Raw genomic sequence first — 22,446 nt, forward strand, 5'->3', positions numbered from 1 at the left:
AGGCCAAGACATTACGCATCCATGCATCCATGCACTCATTCATTCAACAAACACTGTTGCAGATGCATATTTTTTTTAGTGAAAGTCACTCAGTCACGTCCAACTCTTTGCAACCCCACGGACTATACATCCATGAAGTTCTCCAGGCCAGAATACTGGAGTGGGTAGCCATTCCCTTCTCAAGGGGATCTTTCCAACCCATGGATTGAACCTAGGACTCTAGCACTGTAGGCAGATTCTTTACCAGCTGAGCTACCAGGAAGCCCTGTTGTAGAATGAGGCTGCAAATGTTATGTAGGCAACTATAGTAACTGTTCTCAAGAAGCTAATATTTCAGAGAAAAGAAGACAACAGGAAAGCAAGTAAACAAGACAATTTCAGATAGTGGCAAGTGCTATGAGGAAACTAGAGGTGATATGATAAATGATGAGGGGGGAGTGAGCTCCTGAGATTGGACAGGAGGGGGAAAGTCTCTCTGAGAAGGTGACATTCTCAAGACAAAATTACAGGGCAGAGCATTCCTTATGAAATTTCAAAACACCTTGAATGAAAAATATCCTCAAAACTTCCAAACAAAAGCTGGTCACAGAGAGATGGGAACTTGGATTGAAATTAAATTTGTTAAGTATCCGCAGCATTAAATGATAGATAATAGCCACAGCGGATAAGCATCTACCTGCCAAGGCAGGGGACATGGGTTCAGTCCTTGCACTGGGAAGATTCCACATGCCAAGGGCAATTAAAGCGCATGAGCAGCAAGTACTGGGTCCATGCGCCCTAGAGCCTGTGCTCCGCAACAAGAGAAGCCACCACAACGAGGAGCCTGTGCAACTCAATGAAGCACAGTCCCTGCTCACCGCAACTAGAGAAAGCCCACTTGCAGCAAAGACCCAGCGCAAACTAAAAATAAGTGAATAAATAAAAACGCTAGATGGCCAAACAATGGTTTAAAAGTTCTCAGAAAAACAAATATTTAACCTATAATTCTATACCCACTCTAACTACCATTTAAATGTGAAAGAATAATAAAGACATGTTACTAAACTTACGGATTGAGAAAGCTTTTCTTACCATGAACCCTTTCCTAGGAAGTTATCCAAGGACTTTTTTCTGGCAGAAAGAAGAGTTAACAAATAAATAACTACATAGACAACTACCAGTGGGTACAACTGAGATCTATGAAAGGAAGTTCATGGAAATAAGTTATGCAAAAGAGCATTCAGTCCAGCTGAAACAAGATTATGGAGAGTTTCTGGAAAAAGAAGGATTTAATGAACCAGAAAGTATAATTGAGAACTTATATATACGGGCAAGATAAAGGTCCTTAGTAGGAGAAAGAACAGGCCTTTGGAACTCAAAGACAAACAACACAAGAAATTCATGGTCCAAATATGATACAGTTTTAAGCAGGTTCCCTTTCCCGACCTACTTAGTAGATGACTACTTCTTCCTCCATCCCTCTATTTTCTGAGGGAAATGAACCAGTCTCTGTACTTAAGAGCACCACATGAAGGAGCCCTTTGGTGAGATGCTACGATCATGATAGAGGAATTCAATAAAATTCATTTGCAAAATGAACAGTAGGTCCTGGCCCCTTCCAGTCACCACCTCATCCCGAGCTCTAGAATGCCCAGCAGCTGGGCTTACAACCCTGAACCCACCACAACACAGCCCCAGCCAAGAGACAGGAGCAGCCTTCTCTTGAGGAGCTGAAGCACCTCAGAAGTAAGACTTCAGGTTCTGACAGCGAACACCACAGTGAAAATGCCAGCTGTCTCCCTGCAGGTACCCTGTGGTGAGATCCACCAAATGACAAGCCCTACCTTCAGACACAGAGCCCTACTTCTCAGCCTTTTAAATTCACACTTTTTAATACTGAGAGAAAGCTCAGGCTGACTTGAAATTTGAGGGAAACTTTCAATAGAAGGGAGACAGCAAAACAGAAAGCAAGCACTCAGAGGATACAGACAATTCAGGAAGGAAAAGAAACTCTAAATAATGTTGCAGAAATAAGAGACGCTATCCCATCCACGAAGCAAGAAGACTAGGAGCAGGGAACAATCAAACATCAAGAGAGAACTTTGGAAACTAAAAACCACAATAGCTTTAAAAAAGAATTCAGCAGAAGGCTGGGAAAATAAAGTTGAAGAAATCTTCCCCAAAAAATAGGACCAAAATTAGATATAAAATAAGCTGTAAAGATTAAGAAAATGAGAGAATCAGTGAAGGAGCAGTAAGAGAGGAAAAAAAAAAAAACTGTGGGGGAGAAAATATCAACACTGGCTTTTTTAAAAAAGTTAAAAATGGAAATGAAAAACATGATCTCCAGACATTTAAAGTTCATCAAGTGCTTAGAGAAATAAAAAAAAAGAAAAAAGAAAAGAAAAAGACCCACCCCAAAGTGTATCATGGTGATATCTGGGAATATTGGAAATAAACAGAAACTTCCAGGAAGGAAAAGTAAGACACATACCAAGGACTGGGAAAAAGGAAGGCCAAAATTCCCACAACAGCATTAGAAATTAGACAACAATGGAATGAAAACTTTAAATTTTTTTAGTGAAAGTGATTTATCCAATCCAAAATTTTTTACCTAGCCAATTTGGTAATAAAATGTAATTTTTTTAAAAAAAGGCTATTTCATGAAAAATCTCAAAAAAGTAACCACCTTTACAGGCTTCCTATAGCCACTGGAAGATGTGCTCTAATAAAATGAGGGAGTAAGACAAAAGAGAGACCTTCACAGATCCCAGAAAACCGAGGATCAGTACAGAGAGAGGCATCTAGGATTCCCAGGTGATGGTGGGGCAGCAGTCCCAGAGAAATCCCATACAGATGACTCCAAGGGGTGGGGGACTGTATTCCTGAGTTCATCAGATGGTCAAAAAGTAACATTGAGATTTCTTGAGTCTTCAGAGGATATGGGAAGCTAGATTCAAATTCAAAGAAAACAAAGGAAATGAAAATAAAGTGATGATTTAATTCCAGGAAAATCACTGCTGTACAAAAGAGGAAATCTAATCATGATACAGTACTTGAACCTCAGCTGCTAGCAATATTGTCATGATTATACCATGAAAATATCAAAAAAGAATTTGAGAGCAACTTGGGAAGAAAACACTAAACTTCTCATTTACCAAGATAGGAAGTCAAAAATAATGTCTCAGTTTGGTTAATTTATACAGTATGCTTTAAAAATACAGAGGTAAATACCAGAAGAGATAGCTAAAAAGAATTTTAAATTATCATCCCTGGGAAGCAGGGTTAATCAGGAGACTGATGGGTTTTTCTTAACAAATTTTAAAAATTCTATTTATGTTTGCCAATTGTAGTAAAAATAATTTGATGGAAATTATTCTTAATGTATTAGTGATGACTAATAACCATAGCTAACTTATCTCTGAGCACTTATTCTGTGCCAGAAGACCTGAGAGCTTGATACATGTTTCTTGTGTAATCCTTGCCTGTGATCATTAAGTCAATAGACCAAATGTTTGGGTCCCTGAAAAACACATGTGTTGAAAATTGATGCTCCAGGTTGATGGTATTTGGAGTTGAGATCTTTGGGAGGTGATTCAGTCATGAGGATGGGGCTCTTACGAGTGGAATTAGTAAGAGCCTTATAAAAAGGACCCTCAGGAGAAGCCTCACCCCCTCCACCATGTGAGGACACAGCAAAAGACAGCCATTGATGATCCAAGAAGTAGGCCCTCACAAGACATGGAATCTACTAGCACCTTGATCTTTGACTTTCCAGCTCTGGAACTGTGAGAAATAAGTTCCTCTTGTTTCTAAGTCACCTAATCTATGGTGTTCACTTACCGCAGCCTGAACAGATGTGTATACCTCAGTTTTGCCATCTGTAAAATCAGGATGATAACAGTATCTACCTAATTAGTGCTGCTGGTGAGGATAGATGAGTTAATATACAGAAAACAGTTAGAAGAATGCCTGACATGCAGCAGTGTTAACATAAGGGTTAGCTATGCACTGACCATCATCAGCATGATGACTCACACAGAAAGATCTCCAACCTATATTGTTACATTAAAAAAAATTAAGCCCAGAAAAGTATGTATAGGGTGCTACTTTTTGGATATAAATCAGGGAACACTGAAAAGACACATTCACACTTTATTGTATAAGGAATATCCTTGAAATGATACACAAGAAATGAATTAAAGTGGCTCCCTGGTTTGTCTTTGGGGAGAAGTGGGATAGAGGACTTGAGGTACATTGTATTTTCATTGAACTTTGTTTTGAAATTATGTGAATGTATTACCTATTCAAATCTTTACACTAAAGAAAAAGAACAGTTTTCATTAAGTCAACAAGCCTTTCTTCCTCATGAACTGTGATCCAAATGCAATGGGAGATATGCCCAGGGTCCAAACAGACACACATAACTGAGAGACCGTGGTCTCTGCCCATCGAGGGTGCAGCACTGCCAGGACAGAGACAGAGACACAGTGAACCCTGAGCAAAGGAGGGGCACAAGGCAGACCCGGGGACCCAAGCAGCGCTGGGCTCTGCAACTGAATCACAACCAGGATGAGAGGAGACGGCTCTTCCAAGACACTTACCCTGTCGTGTAGGGGATGTTTATGCCCCCTAGATTGATACTTTCACATCCAACAATAAACAGGGTTGAAAAGCACAGTAAAGACACACCACTGCAGATCATTGCTAGTTTTGCAGATTCTCTTGCACCAAGCTTCAATTTTTTTATAATGTAGCCTCCCAGGACAATGCCAACACCGGCACTAGGGACAATGATGACGCCTGGAGAGAAGAAGGGAAGCACAGAATTAATTTGAAGTAATGTACACAATTTTGTTTCCTAAGTATCCTGTTTCTACTTACTTATTAGTGCTAAGGCAAAGAATTTTTTAAAATACTGTAATCAATAAATCTTCAGTGTTTGTGATTTTATAGTACAGTTTACTTTCAACAAAGAATTATATCTAGAATGTGAAAAACTTAACACAGACATAAAAAGAAAGGCAAGCAAGTGAGCAAAACTTAAATGGCTCTTCACTAAGAAGGAAATTCTGCTGACCCATTAAGATATAAAGATGCTCATCCTCTTTCTCAGAGGGAAATACAAATTAAAGCCACAATGAAAGAATATGCCACGTTAACCATATTGGTAAAAATTGAAAAGTCTGACAATACCATATATAGGGATAAGATACAGAGCAATGGGCATGCTCTGCATGGCTGGTGGGATATAAATTGTGACAGATACTTTGCAAGACAGTTTGGCATTATCTGTTGAAGATGCACACACCCTGTGACAGGCAAGTCCATTCCTAGACCTATACCCTGAAGAAACTCATGCACACAGGGACCAAAAGAAGTTTACAAGATATCTAAGCACCATAGTAGCTCCAAACTGGAAATAAGCCAAACGTCCATTAATAAATACACTGCATGGAGTAAATTCATGTGCTGAAATGCTGCTTTACAACAATAAAAATTAAGGCATATAATTACATACCATTGCAATGAAGTAAAACACAACAAAAAACAAAGCCTACCTGTATTTGTATAAAAAGTTCAAAAACAGGTAAAACGAAATGTTGGTTTAGAAATGAATATACAGGAAGCACAACTATGAAGAAAAGCCAGGAAGTAAAAACTGCCGTTAACAGCCAAGATGGTAGGGGGATGGATGGGATCCAGAATGGATACAGGAGCTCCTGGAGAACTGAAGATGCTCCTTCCCATGACCTGGGTAGTCGTTGCACAAGGGTTCACTTTATGATTATTCATTATACCTAAGGGGTTTTTTTTGAAGGATAGTCAATTCACAACGTGATAATTTCAAGGCTAGAGCAATGTAATTCAGTTACATGTATATATAGAGATGGAGAAGGAAATGGCAACCCACTCCAGTATTCTTGCCTGAAAAATCCCTTGGAAAGAGGAACCTGGTAGGCTACAGTTCATGGAGAGATATAGATATATAGATTCTTTTTCATATTCTTTCCCATCATGGTTTATTGCAGGATTTTTAATATGGTTCCCCCTATGCTACATAGTAGGATCTTGTTGTTTATCTACTTTATATATACTAGTGCATATATGTTAATCCCAACCTCTTCATCTATCTCTCTTCAACTCTTTACCCTTTGGTAGCCATAAATCTGTTTGCTGTGTCTGTGAGTCTCTTTCTGTTTTGTACATAAGCTCATTTGATTCATATTTTTTTTTTTGGCTGCACCAGGCAGCATGCAGGAACTTACTTCCCAGACCAGGGACTGAACTCATGCTCCCTGCAGTGGGAGGACAAAACCCTAATCACTGGACTGCCAGGGAACTCCCTGTATCATATTTTAGACTCCACATATAAGTTATTTAAGGTTTGATTAAAGCATTTCTGGGTCCATTAGATTTCACAGTTTAAAAAAAAACTAAAAAATTAGTTATATTGTTTGCCCCATGAAACTTATAATCTAAAAAAGAAACAAACAAAGCAAATTAAAGTATGATAGCCTGGTAACCCACTCCAGTATTCTTGCCTGGAGAATCCCATGGACAGAGAGCCTGGCAGGCTACAGTCCACACAATTGCAAAAGATTTGGACACGACTGAAGCAAGTGAGGGCAAGCAGGCACAAGATAATTATACCAAGGGCAGGGAGAAAACAGGGGAAGAAGCACCTGAGTCTTCCCTGGGAGAAAGCAGGGAGGACTTCACAGAAGCGGCAGTATTTGAGCTGACACCCAGCAGATGAGACAGAATCTGCCCAATGTGCCAGCACAAAGAGAATATGCTAAGGAAATATGTGCAAAGGGGTATGCTGCTGCTGCTGCTGCTAAGTCGCCTCAGTCGTGTCCAACTCTGTGCGACCCCAGAGACAGCAGCCCACCAGGCTCCCCCGTCCCTGGGATTCTCCAGGCAAGAACACTGGAGTGGGTTGCCACCTCCTTCTCCAATGCATGAAAGTGAAAGCGAAAGTGAAGTCTCTCAGTCGTGTCCGACTCTTAGCAACCCCATGGACTGCAGCCTACCAGGCTCCTCCACCCATGGGATTTTCCAGGCAAGAACACTGGAGTGGGTTGCCACCTCAGAGCAGAATTGCGGATTCAGAGTTCAAGTTATGGGACTGTGGAATGCAAGCTACTGGGGCGAGGCAGGGCCTGGGCAAGAGACCAAGCCCACATGGGTAAAGCCAAGCGAGACCACGAAGGATCATGGAGAGGAGCTCAGGGTGTATCTCTAGGCAATGGGAAGCCACCGAGGAATTCTGAGCCAGGGTTAGAGAGGATGGGAGGTGTGCACAACAAAGATCACTGCTGCTGGAAGATGCATCAACATCAGACACTTGGTCAGGAGCAAACTGCTAAGGTCCACGTTAGCCACGGTCAGGACCCACACTGACAATCACAAGCTGCAGAGGGAGCGGGGACACACAGAATGTGGCAAGGATCCAAAATACAAGGAGAAAAGGCATGGAGGAGCGCAGCTCAAAAGCCCCATGGTAGACATGCCAAGTGTGATGGGCCCAGGGGCAAGCAGGGAGGAACACCTCACACAGTGGTCCCTGTGCTGGGAGCCCAGGAAGAGCCGGTCCGGGGCATTTAGAACTGGCGGCAGAATCCATGGCATTTATGGGATGTTCCAAAAAGAGCACCTTCCTCTGTTCTACTGACTGAATAAAGTCGAAGGAGCAGAGGAAGACGAAGCCTAAAAGGAGATCTCATTAAGAGCAATTTTAAGGGCGCCGTGAAGGCAGAAGCCAGGCTGCAATGGGTTAAACCTTCAGTCACGAGGATTTAAAGACTGGAATTCATATCTTTGTAGAATTCAGACTCTAAAGGGAAAAGGGGCATGGGTTTAGAGTTAGTGAGGCCCTGAATATTCATTGCAAGGACTGATGCTGAAGCTGAAGCTCCAATACTTTGGTCACCTGATGCAAACAGCCAACTCGTTGGAAAAGACACTGATGCTGAGAAAGATTGAGGGCAGGAGGAGAAGAGGGCGACAGAGGATGAGATGGTTGGATGGCATCACCAACTCAGTGGACCCGAGTTTGAGCAAGCTTCGGGAGATGGCGAAGGACAGGGAAGCCTGGTATGCTGCTAGTCCATGGGGTCACAAAGAGTAGCTGAACAACAAGGCAGAGCTGGGGCTTGGGGAATTTCGCTTGTTTGTTTACACATGCAGGGGACTTAAGCATAGTTATACGCTCACAAAGAGATTAAAAAGACTGGAGCCTATTATACAGAGTGAAGTAAGCCAGAAAGAAAAACACCAATACAGTATATTAACGCATATATATGGAATTTAGAAAGATGGTAATGATAACCCTGTATGCGAGACAGCAAAAGAGACATAGATGTATAGAACAGTCTTTTGGACTCTGTGGGAGAGGGAGAGGGTGGGATGATTTGGGAGAATCATTGAAACATGTATACTATCATATAAGAAACGAATCACCAGTCTAGGTTCGATGCAGGATACCGGATGCTTGGGGCTGGTGCACTGGGATGACCCAGAGGGATGGTATGGGGAGGAAGGTGAGAGGTAGGTTCAGGATAGGGGACACGTGTACACCTGTGACGGATTCATGCTGAATTGTATGGCAAAACCAATACAATATTGTAAAGTAATTAGCCTCCAATTAAAATAAATAAATTTTTTAAAAAAGAAATGGAAGATTGAACAGGGAGGGAAAAGGTTATCTAATGCCAAGACAAGGTCTGTGAGAAGGAGAATATAGAATTAAAAGCACAAATGGTCAGATTAGCTCTTGGGAAAAAGACACGCCTGCAACTAAGCTTGGAGTCAGATTTGGGAAGGGCGAGGGTAGGCGATACATCAGTGGGTGGGTGATAGCTCCTCAAAAAGCAGTTTTTCTGGTGCTGTTGTTATTTTGGAAACATCATACAACACATGTTGTAATAAAACAACATACAGAAATATAAAGGACGGAAACCCCACAGCTTACATTCTGGCATAGTTTACTCCATCTCTTTTTTTATGTTATTTTCCCCCTCAAGAATTGATAACAGGGACTTCCCTGGTGGCTAAGACTGCACTCCCAGTGCAGGGGGCCCAGGTTCAATCCCTGGTCAGGGAACTAGATCCCAAATGTGGCAACCAAGACCTGGTGCAGCCAAATAAATAAATACTGAATAAAGAATTTTTTTAATAAAAAGAATTGACAATATGTGTAGATTCTTTATGATGTTGTTGTTCAGTTCCTCAGTCGTGCCTGATCTCTGCGATCCCATGGACTGCAGCACGCCAGGCTTCCCTGTTCTTCACCATCTCCAGGAGTTTGCTCAAACTCACATCCATTGAATCGGTGATGCCATCCAACCATCTCGTCCTCTGTTGTCCCCTTCTCTTCTAGCCTTCAATCTTTCCCAGGATCATCAGGGTCTTTTTCAATGAGTCAGCTTTATAGATTCTTTATCTATACAAACATACATACATATATATATAGCGCGCTTTGGTTTGGGAAGAGCTATGGAGAACTTTGCTGCTGCTGCTACTGCTAAGTCGCTTCAGTTGTGTCCGACTCTGTGTGACCCCATAGACGGTAGCCACCAGGCTCCCCTGTCCCTGGGATTCTCCAGGCAAAACCACTGGAATGGGTTGCCATTTCCTTCTCCAATGCATGAAAGTGAAAAGTGAAAGTGAAGTCGCTCAGTCATGTCAGACTCTTAGCGACCCCATGGACTGCAGCCCACCAGGCTCCTCCGTCCATGGGATTTTCCAGGCAAGAGTACTGGAATGGGGTGCCACTGCCTTCTCCTAAATTATTCCTGCTGCTGCTGCTAAGCCGCTTCAGTTGTGTCTGACTCTGTGCGACCCCATAGACGGCAGCCCATCAGGCTCCACCGTCCCTGGGATTCTCCAGGCAAGAACACTGGAGTGGGTTGCCATTTCCTTCTCCAATGGAACTTTTAAATATAGCCAAAGGTTGGAATAACCACTGTGGGAAAGAGTGCGCTAAATAAGAATATGTACTTGGCTTTGCAAGTGGAGAATACTGTGGGTCCAGGTGATACTATATTTCAGAAGTCTGCAGCTGCATCGACGTTCATGCTTTGGCGGGGGGGGGGGTGGAATATTAATAGATTAATCTAAAGTCTGAGCTTCGCGTAGGTTGGCAGGAAAACAAAAATCGTGTTCATCTTGTAATCCTCACCACAGTCCTGACTTTATAAAACTAATAATGGCTGTTTTGCAGATGAGGAAGTGACTGGCCCAACAGTGCACACACAGGAGAAGAAGAGACAGATGGAAACCGAGGTTTCGGCCTCCCAGCCCAGCCCAGCCCATCCTCCACATCACCACAGCTGCTGCTCAGAACCAGCGGTACCTGGAATCTTGTAAGTAACCTGACTAGAGCTCCGAGTTGCTCAACAAACTTTGCTCCTTATTAAAGAACAGTAAAAATTACATCTACATGAAAAAAAAGCTTTACCTTTAGAGTGCATCTGTCCATTAATAAAATTACCATTTTAGCTGAGCAATGTTTATCTTTATAGATACCATGCTAGACCCCAGGATAGCAACAAAACAAATCCCCACACTAACAGCTGAGTCATAATTTAAAGTGAAAGTCATTCAGTCGTGTCCGACACTTTGTGACCCCATGAATTGCAGCACGCCAGGCCTCCCTGTCCATCACCAACTCCCAGAGATCACTAAACTCATGTCCATTGAGTAGGTGATGCCATCCAGCCATCTCATCCTCTGTCGTCCCTTTCTTCTCCTGCCCCGAATTCCTCCCAGCATCAGTCTTTTCCAATGAGTCAACTCTTTGCGTGAGGTGGCCAAAGTATTGGAGTTTCAGCTGCAGCATCAGTCCTTCCAGTGAACACCCAGGACTGATCTCCTTTAGAATGGACTGGTTGGATCTCCTTGCAGTCCAAGGGACTCTCAAGAGTCTTCTCCAACATCACAGTTCAAACGCATCAATTCTTCGGTGCTCACCTTTCTTCACAGTCCAACTCTCACATCCATACATGACCACTGGAAAAAACCATAGCCTTGACTAGACAGACATTTGTTGGCAAAGTAATGTCTCTGCTTTTCAATACGCTGTCTAGGCTGGTCATACCTTTCCTTCCAAGAAGTAAGCATCTTTTACTTTCATGGCTGCAATCACCATCTGCAGTGATTTTGGAGCCCCAAAAAATAAAGTCTGACACTATTTCTACTGTTTCCCCATCTATTTCCCATGAAGTGATGGAACAAGATGCCATGATCTTCGTTTTCTGAATGTTGACTTTAAGCCAACTTTTTCACTCTCCACTTTCACTTTCATCAAGAGGCTTTTTAGTTCCTCCTCACTTTCTGCCATACGGGTGATGTCATCTGCATATCTGAGGTGATTGATATTTCTCCTGGCAATCTTGATTCCAGCTTGTGCTTCCTCCAGCCCAGCATTTCTCATGATGTACTCTGCATATAAGTTAAATAAACAGGGTGACAATATACAGCCTTGACGTACTCCTTTTCCTATTTGGAACCAGTCTGTTGTTCCATTTCCAGTTCTAACTGTTGCTTCCTGACCTGCATATAGGTTTCTCAAGAGGCAGGTCAGGTGGTTTGGTATTCCCATCTCTTGACGAATTTTCCACAGTTTATTGTGATCCACACTGTCAAAGGCTTTGGCATAGTCAATAAAGCAGAAATAGATGTTTTTCTGGAACTCTCTTGTTTTTTCCATGATCCAGCAGATGTTGGCAATTTGATCTCTGGTTCCTCTGCCTTTTCTAAAACCAGCTTGAACATCTGGAAGTTCACAGTTCATGTACTCCTGAAGCCTGGCTTGGAGAATTTTGAGCATTACTTTACTAGCATGTGAGATGACTGCAATTGTGCAGTAGTTTGAGCATTCTTTGGCATTGCCTTTCATTGGGATTGAAATGAAAACTGACCTTTTCCAGTCCTGTGGCCACTGCTGAGTTTTCCAAATTTGCTGGCATATTGAGTGCAGCACTTTCACAGCATCATCTTTCAGGATTTGAAACAGCTCAACTGGAATGCCATCACCTCCACTAGCTTTGTTCGTAGTGATGCTTTCTAAGGCTCACACGACTTCACATTCCAGGATGTCTGGCTCTAGGTGAGTGATCACACCATCATGATTATCTTGGTCGTGAAGCTCTTTTTTGTACAGTTCTTCTGTGTATTCTTGCCACCTCTTCTTAATATCTTCTGCTTCTGTTAGGTCCATACCATTTCTGTCCTTTATCGAGCCCATCTTTGCATGAAATGTTCCCTTGGTGTCTCTAATTTTCTTGAAGAGATTTCTAGTCTTTCCCATTCTGTTGTTTTCCTCTATTTCTTTGCATTGATCACTGAGGAAGGCTTTCTTATCTCTTCTTGCTATTCTTTGGAACTCTGCATTCAGATGCTTATATCTTTCCTTTTCTCCTTTGCTTTTCACTTCTCTTCTTTTCACAGCTATTTGTAAGGCCTCCCCATGACAGCCATTTATACAGTCCATGGAATTCTCTAGGCCAGAATACTGGAGTGGGTAGCCTTTCCCTTCTCCAGGGGATCTTCCCAACCCAGGGATCAAACCCAAGTCTCCTGCATTGCAGGCAGATTCTTTACCAACGGAGCTGCATAATTTAAAAGCAGTATAATTTGTTTGCCTGTGCATCCTAATTAGTATTCAGAGATGTTTTTTTAGTAATCAGTTCTTAAAAACAGAAACTTTGTCACTAGCCAGTATGAGGTCTCATCAAACACAGTGAAGATCTATTAAAATTTCCTTCTAATGTCCCCATTCTCTAAATCTCACTGAACTACCAAAATGGAAAGATTCTGACCATGCATTTGGGCAAATGTGAACAACGCTCAGAACTCCAGCTTGAGTAAGGGACCCAAATATTTTGGTGTTGGCATTTTAGGCAAATGGAATGAGTAGGGACAATTTCGTGCTGTTTGAGGGGTGGGGTGGAGGATGGAGGGGACAATAGAGCCTTCTCAGGGACCCTTCTCCAAGTCCCTGGCTCCCTGAAACCCAGCTTTAGTGGTTTGTGGTAAGGCTGTGGGACGCACAAAGCACTGAGGGGCTGAGAGTCAGGCTCTCCATCCACCACCTTGCGGCCACCTAAGCCTCCCCAACTTCACCACTGCCTTTGAAAGGGGAGAGGGAAATGAGTATAGAAGATGGACTCTCCAGGAAGAAGCGGCCCTCCTGCCGCTAGCCCTGAGCTCAGATTCTCCTCACTAGCTGGTGCTTTCCTGACCTTCCCTGTGTCCACAGACCCAAGCGCCCTTCCTTACACCTCCCACCTCTGAGCCTCTGCTTCTGATCCAGCCCCTCCTCCAGCCACTCCCAGACATTTCTGTCACCCTCGAATTTCTGCTCTTCGCGCCCTCTAGGAGTCAAGATGCAGGGAGGGTGGGGCTACAAGGTGGGGGAAAGGCATCAGTGGATGGGTAGAGGGAGGACAGAGCAGCGGGGAATGATGGGAAAGCCTGGACCAAGCCAGGGGCCCAGCCCAAGGCACAGGTGCGAGAGGGTGGAGGCCAATGCAATCCCAAGCATCAGAGACAATTCCAGGTGAGAGTGTGGGCCATGAAGATCCAAGTTCAGATCTCAGTTCTGCCACCTACAAGCTGTCTGCCCTTTGGCAAGTTTCTGAATATTCAGGACCTTGGATTTTCCTTGTCTGGAAAATGTGGGTAGGAATAGTTTCTTCTTGGTAGGTTGTTAGGATTACCATAGCAAGTGCTTGAAACAGTGTCTGATCCATAGTGTACACCTAATAAATGTCAGCAACTGACACAATTCCATCATTATTGCTGTTGTTGTTGTTTAGTCGCTAAGTTGTGTCCAACTCTTTGTGACTCCATGGACTGTAGCCAACCAGGCGCCTCTGTCCATGGGGATTCTCCAGGCAAGAATACTACAGTGGGTTGCCACATCCTTCTCCTGGAGATCTTCCCAACCTAGGAATTGAACCCCAGACTCCTGCTGCATCTCCTTCATTGCAGGGGGGTCCTTTACCTTAGAGCCACCAGAGAAGATACATCATTATTATTATCTGCCTACTATTAATGAACTTAACATTTGTACTAATAAACATATTGGAATTATAACCGGGCAAATTTCCATATGCTATTCAATCTACAGGACTGACTTTAAACTTAAAACTCATAATGGTCTAACATAAACCTGTATGTGTTCTTTTATATATAAACCTTTGCTTGATATTTAGCTACTCTGTTCTCTTAAACACATAAACCTCTGTTAGCTTTTGAGCTACTGTGTGTGTATGTGTGTGTACTCAGTCATGTCCTCTTTGTGTCTCCTGCATTGGCAGGCAAATTCTTTACCACTAGCACCACCTGCAAAGCCCAGTATGTATATGTGCACGTATATGTGTGTGTGTGTGCATGCTAACTCATTTCACTCATGTCCGACTCTTTGTGACCCTATGGACTGTAGCCCTCCAGGCTCCTCTGACCATGGTATCCTCGAGGCAAGAATACTGGAGTAGGTTGCCATGCCCTCCTCCAGGAGATCTTCCTGACCCAAGGATCAAACCTGAGTCTCTTATATCTCCTGCTTTGGGAGGAGGGTTCTTTTCCACTAGCGCCACCTGGGAAGCCCCACTGTGTATATAGATCTGAATCTAAAGATCTAACCACTGCAAAGTAGTGACCAGAGGGCCCTGCTTGGTTCATAAAAGGTCTGCGCACATTCTACCGCTTTCCAGTAGGAAATCTTTTAGCCACTTATTTATCCAAGCAGATTGATATGTTAATTATCCTGCTTCCTTTCTCTTATTTCCAGCATGATACCATAACAGTCAATTTTGAAGTCTTTACTCTGGATCACAATATTGCTTGCCCTTATCAAATATGCCTGGATGGAGTCAAAAGGTCTTTATGAAAATGATATTCAGGGAATTACCAAATATTAAAGCTACCGATGGATTTTTCATCTTCACTCCAATTTTTGTCACCATGTAGACATTATCTGTATTGCAAATACACACATAAAATATGTTTAAGCTTATGCATCATTTGGAACAAGAAAATCTTGAATTAGAAGAGAGGAGGGCAAAATCAGATGACCCACTTATCATATAGTATCTTGAAAAACGGTACAGATGAACCTGTTTATGGGACAGGAATAGAGACGCAGACTTAGAGTAAGGACAGGGGGACACAGGGTGGGAAAGAGAGGGCAGGACAAATTGGGAAGCACCGCTGACCATACGTAAAGTAGATAGCTAGTGGGGAGCTGCTGTGTACAGTGGGCAGCTGAGCACAGGGAGCTCAGTCAGTGCTCTGTGACGACCTAGAGGGGTGCGAGGTGGGGGAGGCAGGAGGGAGGCTCGAGAAGGAGGGGATGGATGTATAACTGATTCACTTCGTTGTGCAGCAGAAAGTAACACAACATGGTAAAGCAATCATACTTCAAATCACAAAAAAACTTTTAAGAACGCTTTAGGTTCGGGGAACTGCAATCGTCATGCTATCGCTATTGTGAAAAAACATAATTTGCTTTCACAGGACCCAGTGTTCACCCTCAAGATAAGACCTGCCAGCAGCTGTGGGGTTTAATTCTCTCTTTTCTGCTAGACTGAAAGGTTCCTGTGCATGGCAGGGACTCGATCTTTGTTATCTTCATAACTTTCTAGCAATTTCCAAGGCCTGGAAAATGCACAGGTTGAATAATTTGGTAATTTCTAATTTATTACAAAAAGTCTTCAAATGACACTCATTTTTGTTTTCAATGATTCCTTGAAATAGGCCACATCTTGTTTTACAAACAGGAAATCTCAGATTTCATTTGGGAGCGAAAATAACTTGCTAAAATCAGTTTAAAGCTGGCAGGCACAAAATATCTAGACTGAGAAAATCTCACTGTTTGTAGCAAAAGTTCAACTGCCAAATCACCACAGGTGACGAGTGCAGACTGTCGGTAACCCTCTAGCCTCTCCTACGGTGAGATCACAAGGGTGCAGACTGTCCCACTGAAGTGGATCATTAGTACAGACAGAGCCTCAGAATTTGCGTCTTGCACATTAAAAGTTTCTTTAAATAAGTTGAAAAGTGTGTGGCTTGCAAACCTAAGACTATGAATCATTACAAAATATCACCATGAGCCATTATGGTTTCCAGGTTTGGCTGTTGTCTTTGGGGAAGTGGCGGGGAGGGGGGCAGAGGAGAAAGTGGGGTGAGATCTAGAAAAGAAGGAAGTAGGACTCACTCTCATTCACTCTCTCTTTCTCTTTCCCTCTTTCACTTCTCTTTCTGCACACATGCACACCACACACACAGACACACACATGCTGATGTTGGCCATGTGCCAGATACTGTGATACCTACTCTTTGGATAGAATTTCATCTAATTCTCAAAACCGTGTGGATTTTGAGTTGCTCTGAAAGCAGAATGTATCTGACAATCAACAGTATCTCTACCTTGTGTCATGTGCGTGTCTGTTCAGTCATGTCTGACTCTTTGCAACCCCAGGGACCGTAGCCCACCAGGCTCCTCTGTCCACGGAATTTTCCAGGCAAGAATACTGGAGTGCATTGTTTCAGGGGATCCTCCTGACCCAGGGATCAAACCCACATCTCTTGTATCTTCTGGTTTGACAGGTGGGTTCTTTACCAGCTAAGCCACAGGGGAAGTCTCACCTCGTGAGTCATAGTCTAATTATTAATGGAAGCATTTGTCTTTCCTAGTAACTCAGAATCATGGAGCATCTTACAATGAATGGCATCTTAGGTTGGAAGGAATATAGTAGATTCTTTCCACATCACAGGCAAGGAAGCATCTAGTGAGTGACACAGCAGGGTAAAAAAAGTCATATTTATTTAATGTTTCCAAAGACTGTGTTTCTAATCTTATGATACAAAATAAATGTTTTCCTATCAACCAAGCCTAATTATTTTACCCGTTTTTTAAGCTTCCACTTTCCCTTGCAAATATTTTCTTATAGGAAATAAATACCAATTATTGTCAAACGGAAGAAGATGAGAATAATTTTCAAGCTCAAACCTTGAAGCTAGCAAATTTTAAATGGTCTGAGACTAGACCACATAGTAAGTATACATTGCCATAAGCTACACATATACCCACATAGTATCAAAAAAAACACAAAATAACTTTCGCTTTAGTATATTTCAATACCATCCTTATGAAAAAAATCTCAGAAATTCCTTCACAGGACCCCCCTGGTGGCCCAGTTTTTTAACCAAAACCTGTCTGCCAATGCAGGGGACATAGGTTCAATCCCTGCTACAGGAAGATCCCACGTGCCACGGGGTGGCTAAGCCCATGCGTCACCACACTCTAGAGCCTCAGAGTCGAAACTACTGAAGCCCAAACACCTAGAGCCTATGCTCTGCAACAAGAGAACCCACCGCAATGCAAGAAGCCTGTGCAGCACACCTAGAAAATAGCCCCCGCTTGCCATAACTAGACAAAGTCTCTGTGCAGCAATAAGGACCCAGTGCAGCCATTAATTAATCGAAAAGAAATCCTTTCACAAACTATGAACAAGGCTGCATCACTAGAATTCATCAGTAATGCCTTTTTTTTTTAATAATTCGGTGGCTGTTTTTTAAGACAGAAACCAAACTCTTTCTTTCAGTCCATCCTATTTCATAGCATAACATCAAGTCACATTGTATAGGGTGTTCGACTGGATTAGGAGAATCAGCCCACGTGTGATGACATGAACAGCATGTGTCAATGAAAGCTACTGGCACCTGGAGAGAAAGGACATAGGAGTTCCTGTAGGAATTCTCCTGAAGAAGGTAACCTGGCAGGGCCACAAGCCTCAAACAGGGTTGCTGCAGACAGCCCGTCTCCATTCCAGGCACCAGCAACGGAGCTCTCAGGCCACAGATTCCTCTGTCAAGGACCTGTGATGGCCACAGTGGGGCTCAGATGGGACCATCTGCAGCTCACCAACCGAGAATGCTCTGAAATCTCACGTGGCCTTGCTGAAATGATTAATAAAGGCTTACCAAGGAATGGTACACCTCTGAAAACTTAGCCCCCATCACGTTAGCATGGAGATAGCAAACCAAGCTCATACTCAGCCTCCACCGGGGATAAATAGGTCTCTTTCAACCACAATCACACTCTCTTCAATTCTGCCAACTCAGGGAAATACCATAAAGCTGGAGAGAAATACGAGAACCCCAATCTCGGGGATCCGAGGTCTTGGGAGCACTGAAGGAAAGGTAATAAATAGGGACATTCAATAGAAGAAACAAGCCCACTTTTCATTTCAGGTTTCTGCAAAGCTCTGGCTGAAATATAAAATGAAACGCCACGCTGGGTCGTGAAAGGGATTCAAAAATCAAATCAAATAAATATTTCATCCTGTATGGCTTAAAAAGCTAAGAGAGTTTTCTGCATCCAGGCAATAAAACCAGAGGGCAAAAATAACTTGATGGAATGCAAAACATCAGAGGGCTTACTTCCGTTTTTCACTGGCAAGCTTCAGGTGAAATAGCAAAAGCGTTAAACAAGTTATTGCAAAACAAGGGTGTACATTCTGTAAGGGCAATTTCACAGGAGACTAGGATCTTATGAACTTTTTCAGTGATCAAAAGAAGCCTCAAAGGAAGACCTCGGTATTAAGTTACTAGACTCAGTTTCCGTTCAGAGAAGCAAAGCCTACAGATGTGGGCCGGTGCCAAATGCAAATCCCTCTCTGGAGGCCCTGTGGGTGAGGTTCATTTTCTGTCAGCAGTTTTCAGCGTCTCCCCTGTCCATTGTTGTTCAAGTCCAGAAGCTCTTCAGCCTTCCCGTCAAGAGAGTTGATGGTTATTATACCCATGAATTGCTGAGCCACAAAACCTGGCAAAGATATCCTTCCCCTGGGAGAAGTAAACAGATTTTTCAAACTCTATTTATCCAAAATATTTTTGAGACAAACTTCTACACACCTACTTGTTAGAATGCTTTTTGCCACACAACGGCCAAGTGAAAATCTAGCTCATTAAAAACCACATTAATTCTGCAAAGGAACGAGCAGGACCAGTTTTGTTTAGTTGCTAAGTCATGTCTGGCTCTTTTTCGACCCCATGGACTGGAGCCCACCAAGCTCCTCTGTCCATGGAATTTTCCAGGCAATAATACTGGAGGGGGTTGCCATTTCCTTCTCCAGGGGATCTTCCTGACCCAGGGAAGGAACCCACATCTCCAGCATTAACAGGCAGATTCTTTACCACTGAGCCACCAGGGAAGCCCAAAGAGGACTAAAGAGGCCATTTAATAAAGATCGTCAACTCAGTAATCTAAATGCTCTGCTTTTTATTCTGTTATATTGACAGCTTCATTGAGCTATAATTCACATACCATATAACTCACCTAGTTATATAACTGTACCATTCAATGTTCTTTAGTATATTCACAGAGACATGCAACCACAATCATTTTTAGAACATGTTCATGACCCCAGAAAGAAACCCTGAACCCATTAGCCATCATGCTTATTTCCTCCCACGTCCCTTCCTCAGCCCTAGACAACCACTAAATTTGCCTGTTCTAGACCTTTCATGTAAATGGAGTCATAAAATACATCTGGCTGGCTTCTATCACTTAGCATGATGCTTACAAGGTTTGTGCATGCTATAGGATGTGTCAGTACTTCATTCTTATTTATGGCCAAATTATAATCCTTTGTACTAAGAAACTCCATTTGATTTATCCATGCATCAGTTGATGGACATTTGAAGTTGTTTCTATTTTGGGATACTATGCATAATGTTGCTATGAACATTCATGTGCAAGTTTTTATGTGGACATATGTTTTCATTTCTCTTGGATGTGTGCCCAGAGATGAAATTTCTGGATCACATAGTAATTCAATGCTTGAGGAAGTGCCAAACTGCTTCCCTAAACAGCTGCATTCATTTGACTTTCCTACTGCCAGTGTGAGTTTCCAACTGCTCCACATCTTCACCAGCATTTATTTCCACAAATAATATTTGATTACAGACATTCAGATGGGTACAAAGTGGTATCTCATTGCAATTTTGATTTGTATTTCCCTGATAACTAATAAGACTGAGCATCTGTTCATGTGGCCATTTGTACATCTTTGGAGAAATATCAATTCAGATCCTTTGTCCATTTTTAACTGCCTTATTTTTCTTTTTATCACTGAATTTTAAGAATTCTATGTAAGGGCTTCCCTGGTAGCTCAGCTGGTAAAGAATCCAGCAATGCACCCCGGTTAGATTCCTGGGTTGGAAAGATCCCCTGGAGAAGGGATAGGCTACCCACTCCAGTATTCATGAGTTTCCCTGGTGGCTCAGACGGTAAAGAGTCAGCCTGCAATGGGGGAGACCTGAGTTCGATCCCTGAGTTGAAAAGATTCCCTGGAGGAGGGCATGGCAACTCACTCCATTATTCTTGCCTGGAGAATCCCCACGGACAGAGGAGCTGGGAGGACTACAGTCTATGGGGTCACAAAGAGTCGGACACAACTGAGTGACTAAGCACACAGACATATGAGGGACACAAGTACTTTATCAGATATATGTTTTGCAAATATCTTCTCCCATCCTGTGGGTTGTTTTTTAACTTTTTTGGTGGTGTTTTTGACATAGAAAGGTTTTTAACTTTGATAAAATCTGGAAATTCCTTGGTGGTCCAGTAGTTAGAACTCTGTGCTTTTTCGGCTGAGTAACTGGTTCAATCGCTAGTCAAGGAACTAATATCATGCAAGCCACAGGGTATGGCCAAAATTTTCTTTTACTAGATAAAATTCAATTTTGGTTGCATTATCTAGTTCAAAAATCACAAAGACATAAGCTTTATAAATAAATACTAAAAATGTGATCATCTGCCACACAAGGAGCTAACTACACTGCCTCAGTGCAGCATTTGCTGTTGTTCCGTCGCTCAGTCGTGTCTGACTCTTTGTGACCCCAGGGACTGCCACACGCCAGGCTCCTCTGTCCATTACTATCTCCCGGAGTTTGCTCAGATTCACGTCCGTTGAGTTGGTGAAGCCATCCAACCATCTGCTTTTTCTTAAGTTTTGTAATCAAGAAGTCTAGGTCCTCTGACTTTGTTCTTTGTCAAGATTGTTTTGGCTATTCTAGGTCACTTGCATTTCTAAACGAATTTTAGGATCACCTTGTCAGTTTTTTCAAAGAAGCCCCCGGGAATTTTGATGAGGATTGTGCTGAATTTATTGGAGGAGTATGGCCATCCTAATAACATTGTATTCTAATTCATGCACATGAGATGTCTTTCTATCTATTTAGGTCTTCTTTAATTTTTATGGGTATTTTGTGGATTTCAGAATATAAGAATATGTTGTGGGTTTCAGAATACAAGTTTTGCACCTCTTTTTGTTAAATCTAATGAAATCTAAGTATTTCACTCTTTCCTGCTAGTATAAATGCAACTGTTTCCTTAATTTCATTTTTGTTCACTGCTAGTATATGGAAATACAACTGATGTTTGCATACAGACATACCTTGTTTTATTGCACTTTGCAGGCATTGCACTTTTTATAAATTGAAGGTTTGTGGCAACCATGAGTCAAATAAATTTATCAGCACCATTTTTCAACAGTATTTGTTCACTTTGTGTCTCTCTACATCACATTTTGATAATTCTCCCAACATTTCAAACCCTCTACCAGCAAAAAGATTATGACTTGCTGAAGGCTCAGATGATGGTCAGCATTTTTAGCTATAATAATTAAGGGATGTATATTATTTTTAGATGTGATCCTATTGCAAGTCTCCTGACTGAAGGCAGATTCTCTACCATCTGAACCACCAAGGAAGTCCTTAATAGACTCCAGACTCCACTCTAGTACAGTGTAAATAGAGGCTTCCCTGGTGGCTCAGACAATAAAGAATTTGCCCGCAATGCTGGAGGACCTGGATTTGATCCCTGGGTTGGGAAGATCCTTTGAAAAAGGGAATGGCAACCCACTCCATTATTCTTGCCTGGAGAATTCCATGGGTAGAGGAGCCTGGTGGGCTGGAGTCCATGGGGTTGCAAACAGTCAGACAGGAGTGAGCGACTTTCTTTTTTTTTTTTTTTTCACACTATAAATATAATTTTTATATGCACTGAGAAACAAAAAAAAAAACTTTGCATGGCTTGCTTTATTGCAATATTTGCTTAACTGCAGATCCTAACCCACAATATCTCTGAGGTATTTCTCTATTAGTCTTATATCTTGCAACCTCACTAAACTCATTTATTGGTTCTAATAATTTTTAGTGTACTCGAAGATCTTTTCTATACAAGACTGGCTAATCTATGAATAAAGATAGTTTTACATCTTTCTTTCAAATCTGAATACCTTTCATTTCATTCCCTTACCCAACTTTTCTGACTAGAATCCCCAGTGCAGTGATGAATAGAAGTGCCAAGAGCAGACATCCTGGTCTTGTTCCTGATCTTAAGGGCTACTAAGTATAATATTAGCTGCGGGTTTTTTGTAGATGCCCTTT

The 22,446-nt window shown here is 42.3% G+C and overlaps 1 protein-coding gene across 2 annotated transcripts in view; it reads right to left on the reverse strand.

Annotated features, from left to right (window-relative positions):
- SLCO5A1 (solute carrier organic anion transporter family member 5A1) overlaps positions 1 to 22,446 on the reverse strand; it is a 159,614-nt gene that overhangs the window by 28,268 nt on the left and 108,900 nt on the right. For both annotated transcript variants that reach the window (XM_027973030.3, XM_027973028.3), the window contains one exon: positions 4,584 to 4,782. In XM_027973030.3, the coding sequence (XP_027828831.1) occupies positions 4,584 to 4,782 (199 nt within the window). The remainder of the gene's footprint in view (positions 1 to 4,583; positions 4,783 to 22,446) is intronic.

Source organism: Ovis aries, chromosome 9 (genome assembly GCF_016772045.2).
Source record: "Ovis aries strain OAR_USU_Benz2616 breed Rambouillet chromosome 9, ARS-UI_Ramb_v3.0, whole genome shotgun sequence".
In the NCBI taxonomy this organism is placed as follows: Eukaryota; Metazoa; Chordata; class Mammalia; order Artiodactyla; family Bovidae; genus Ovis; species Ovis aries.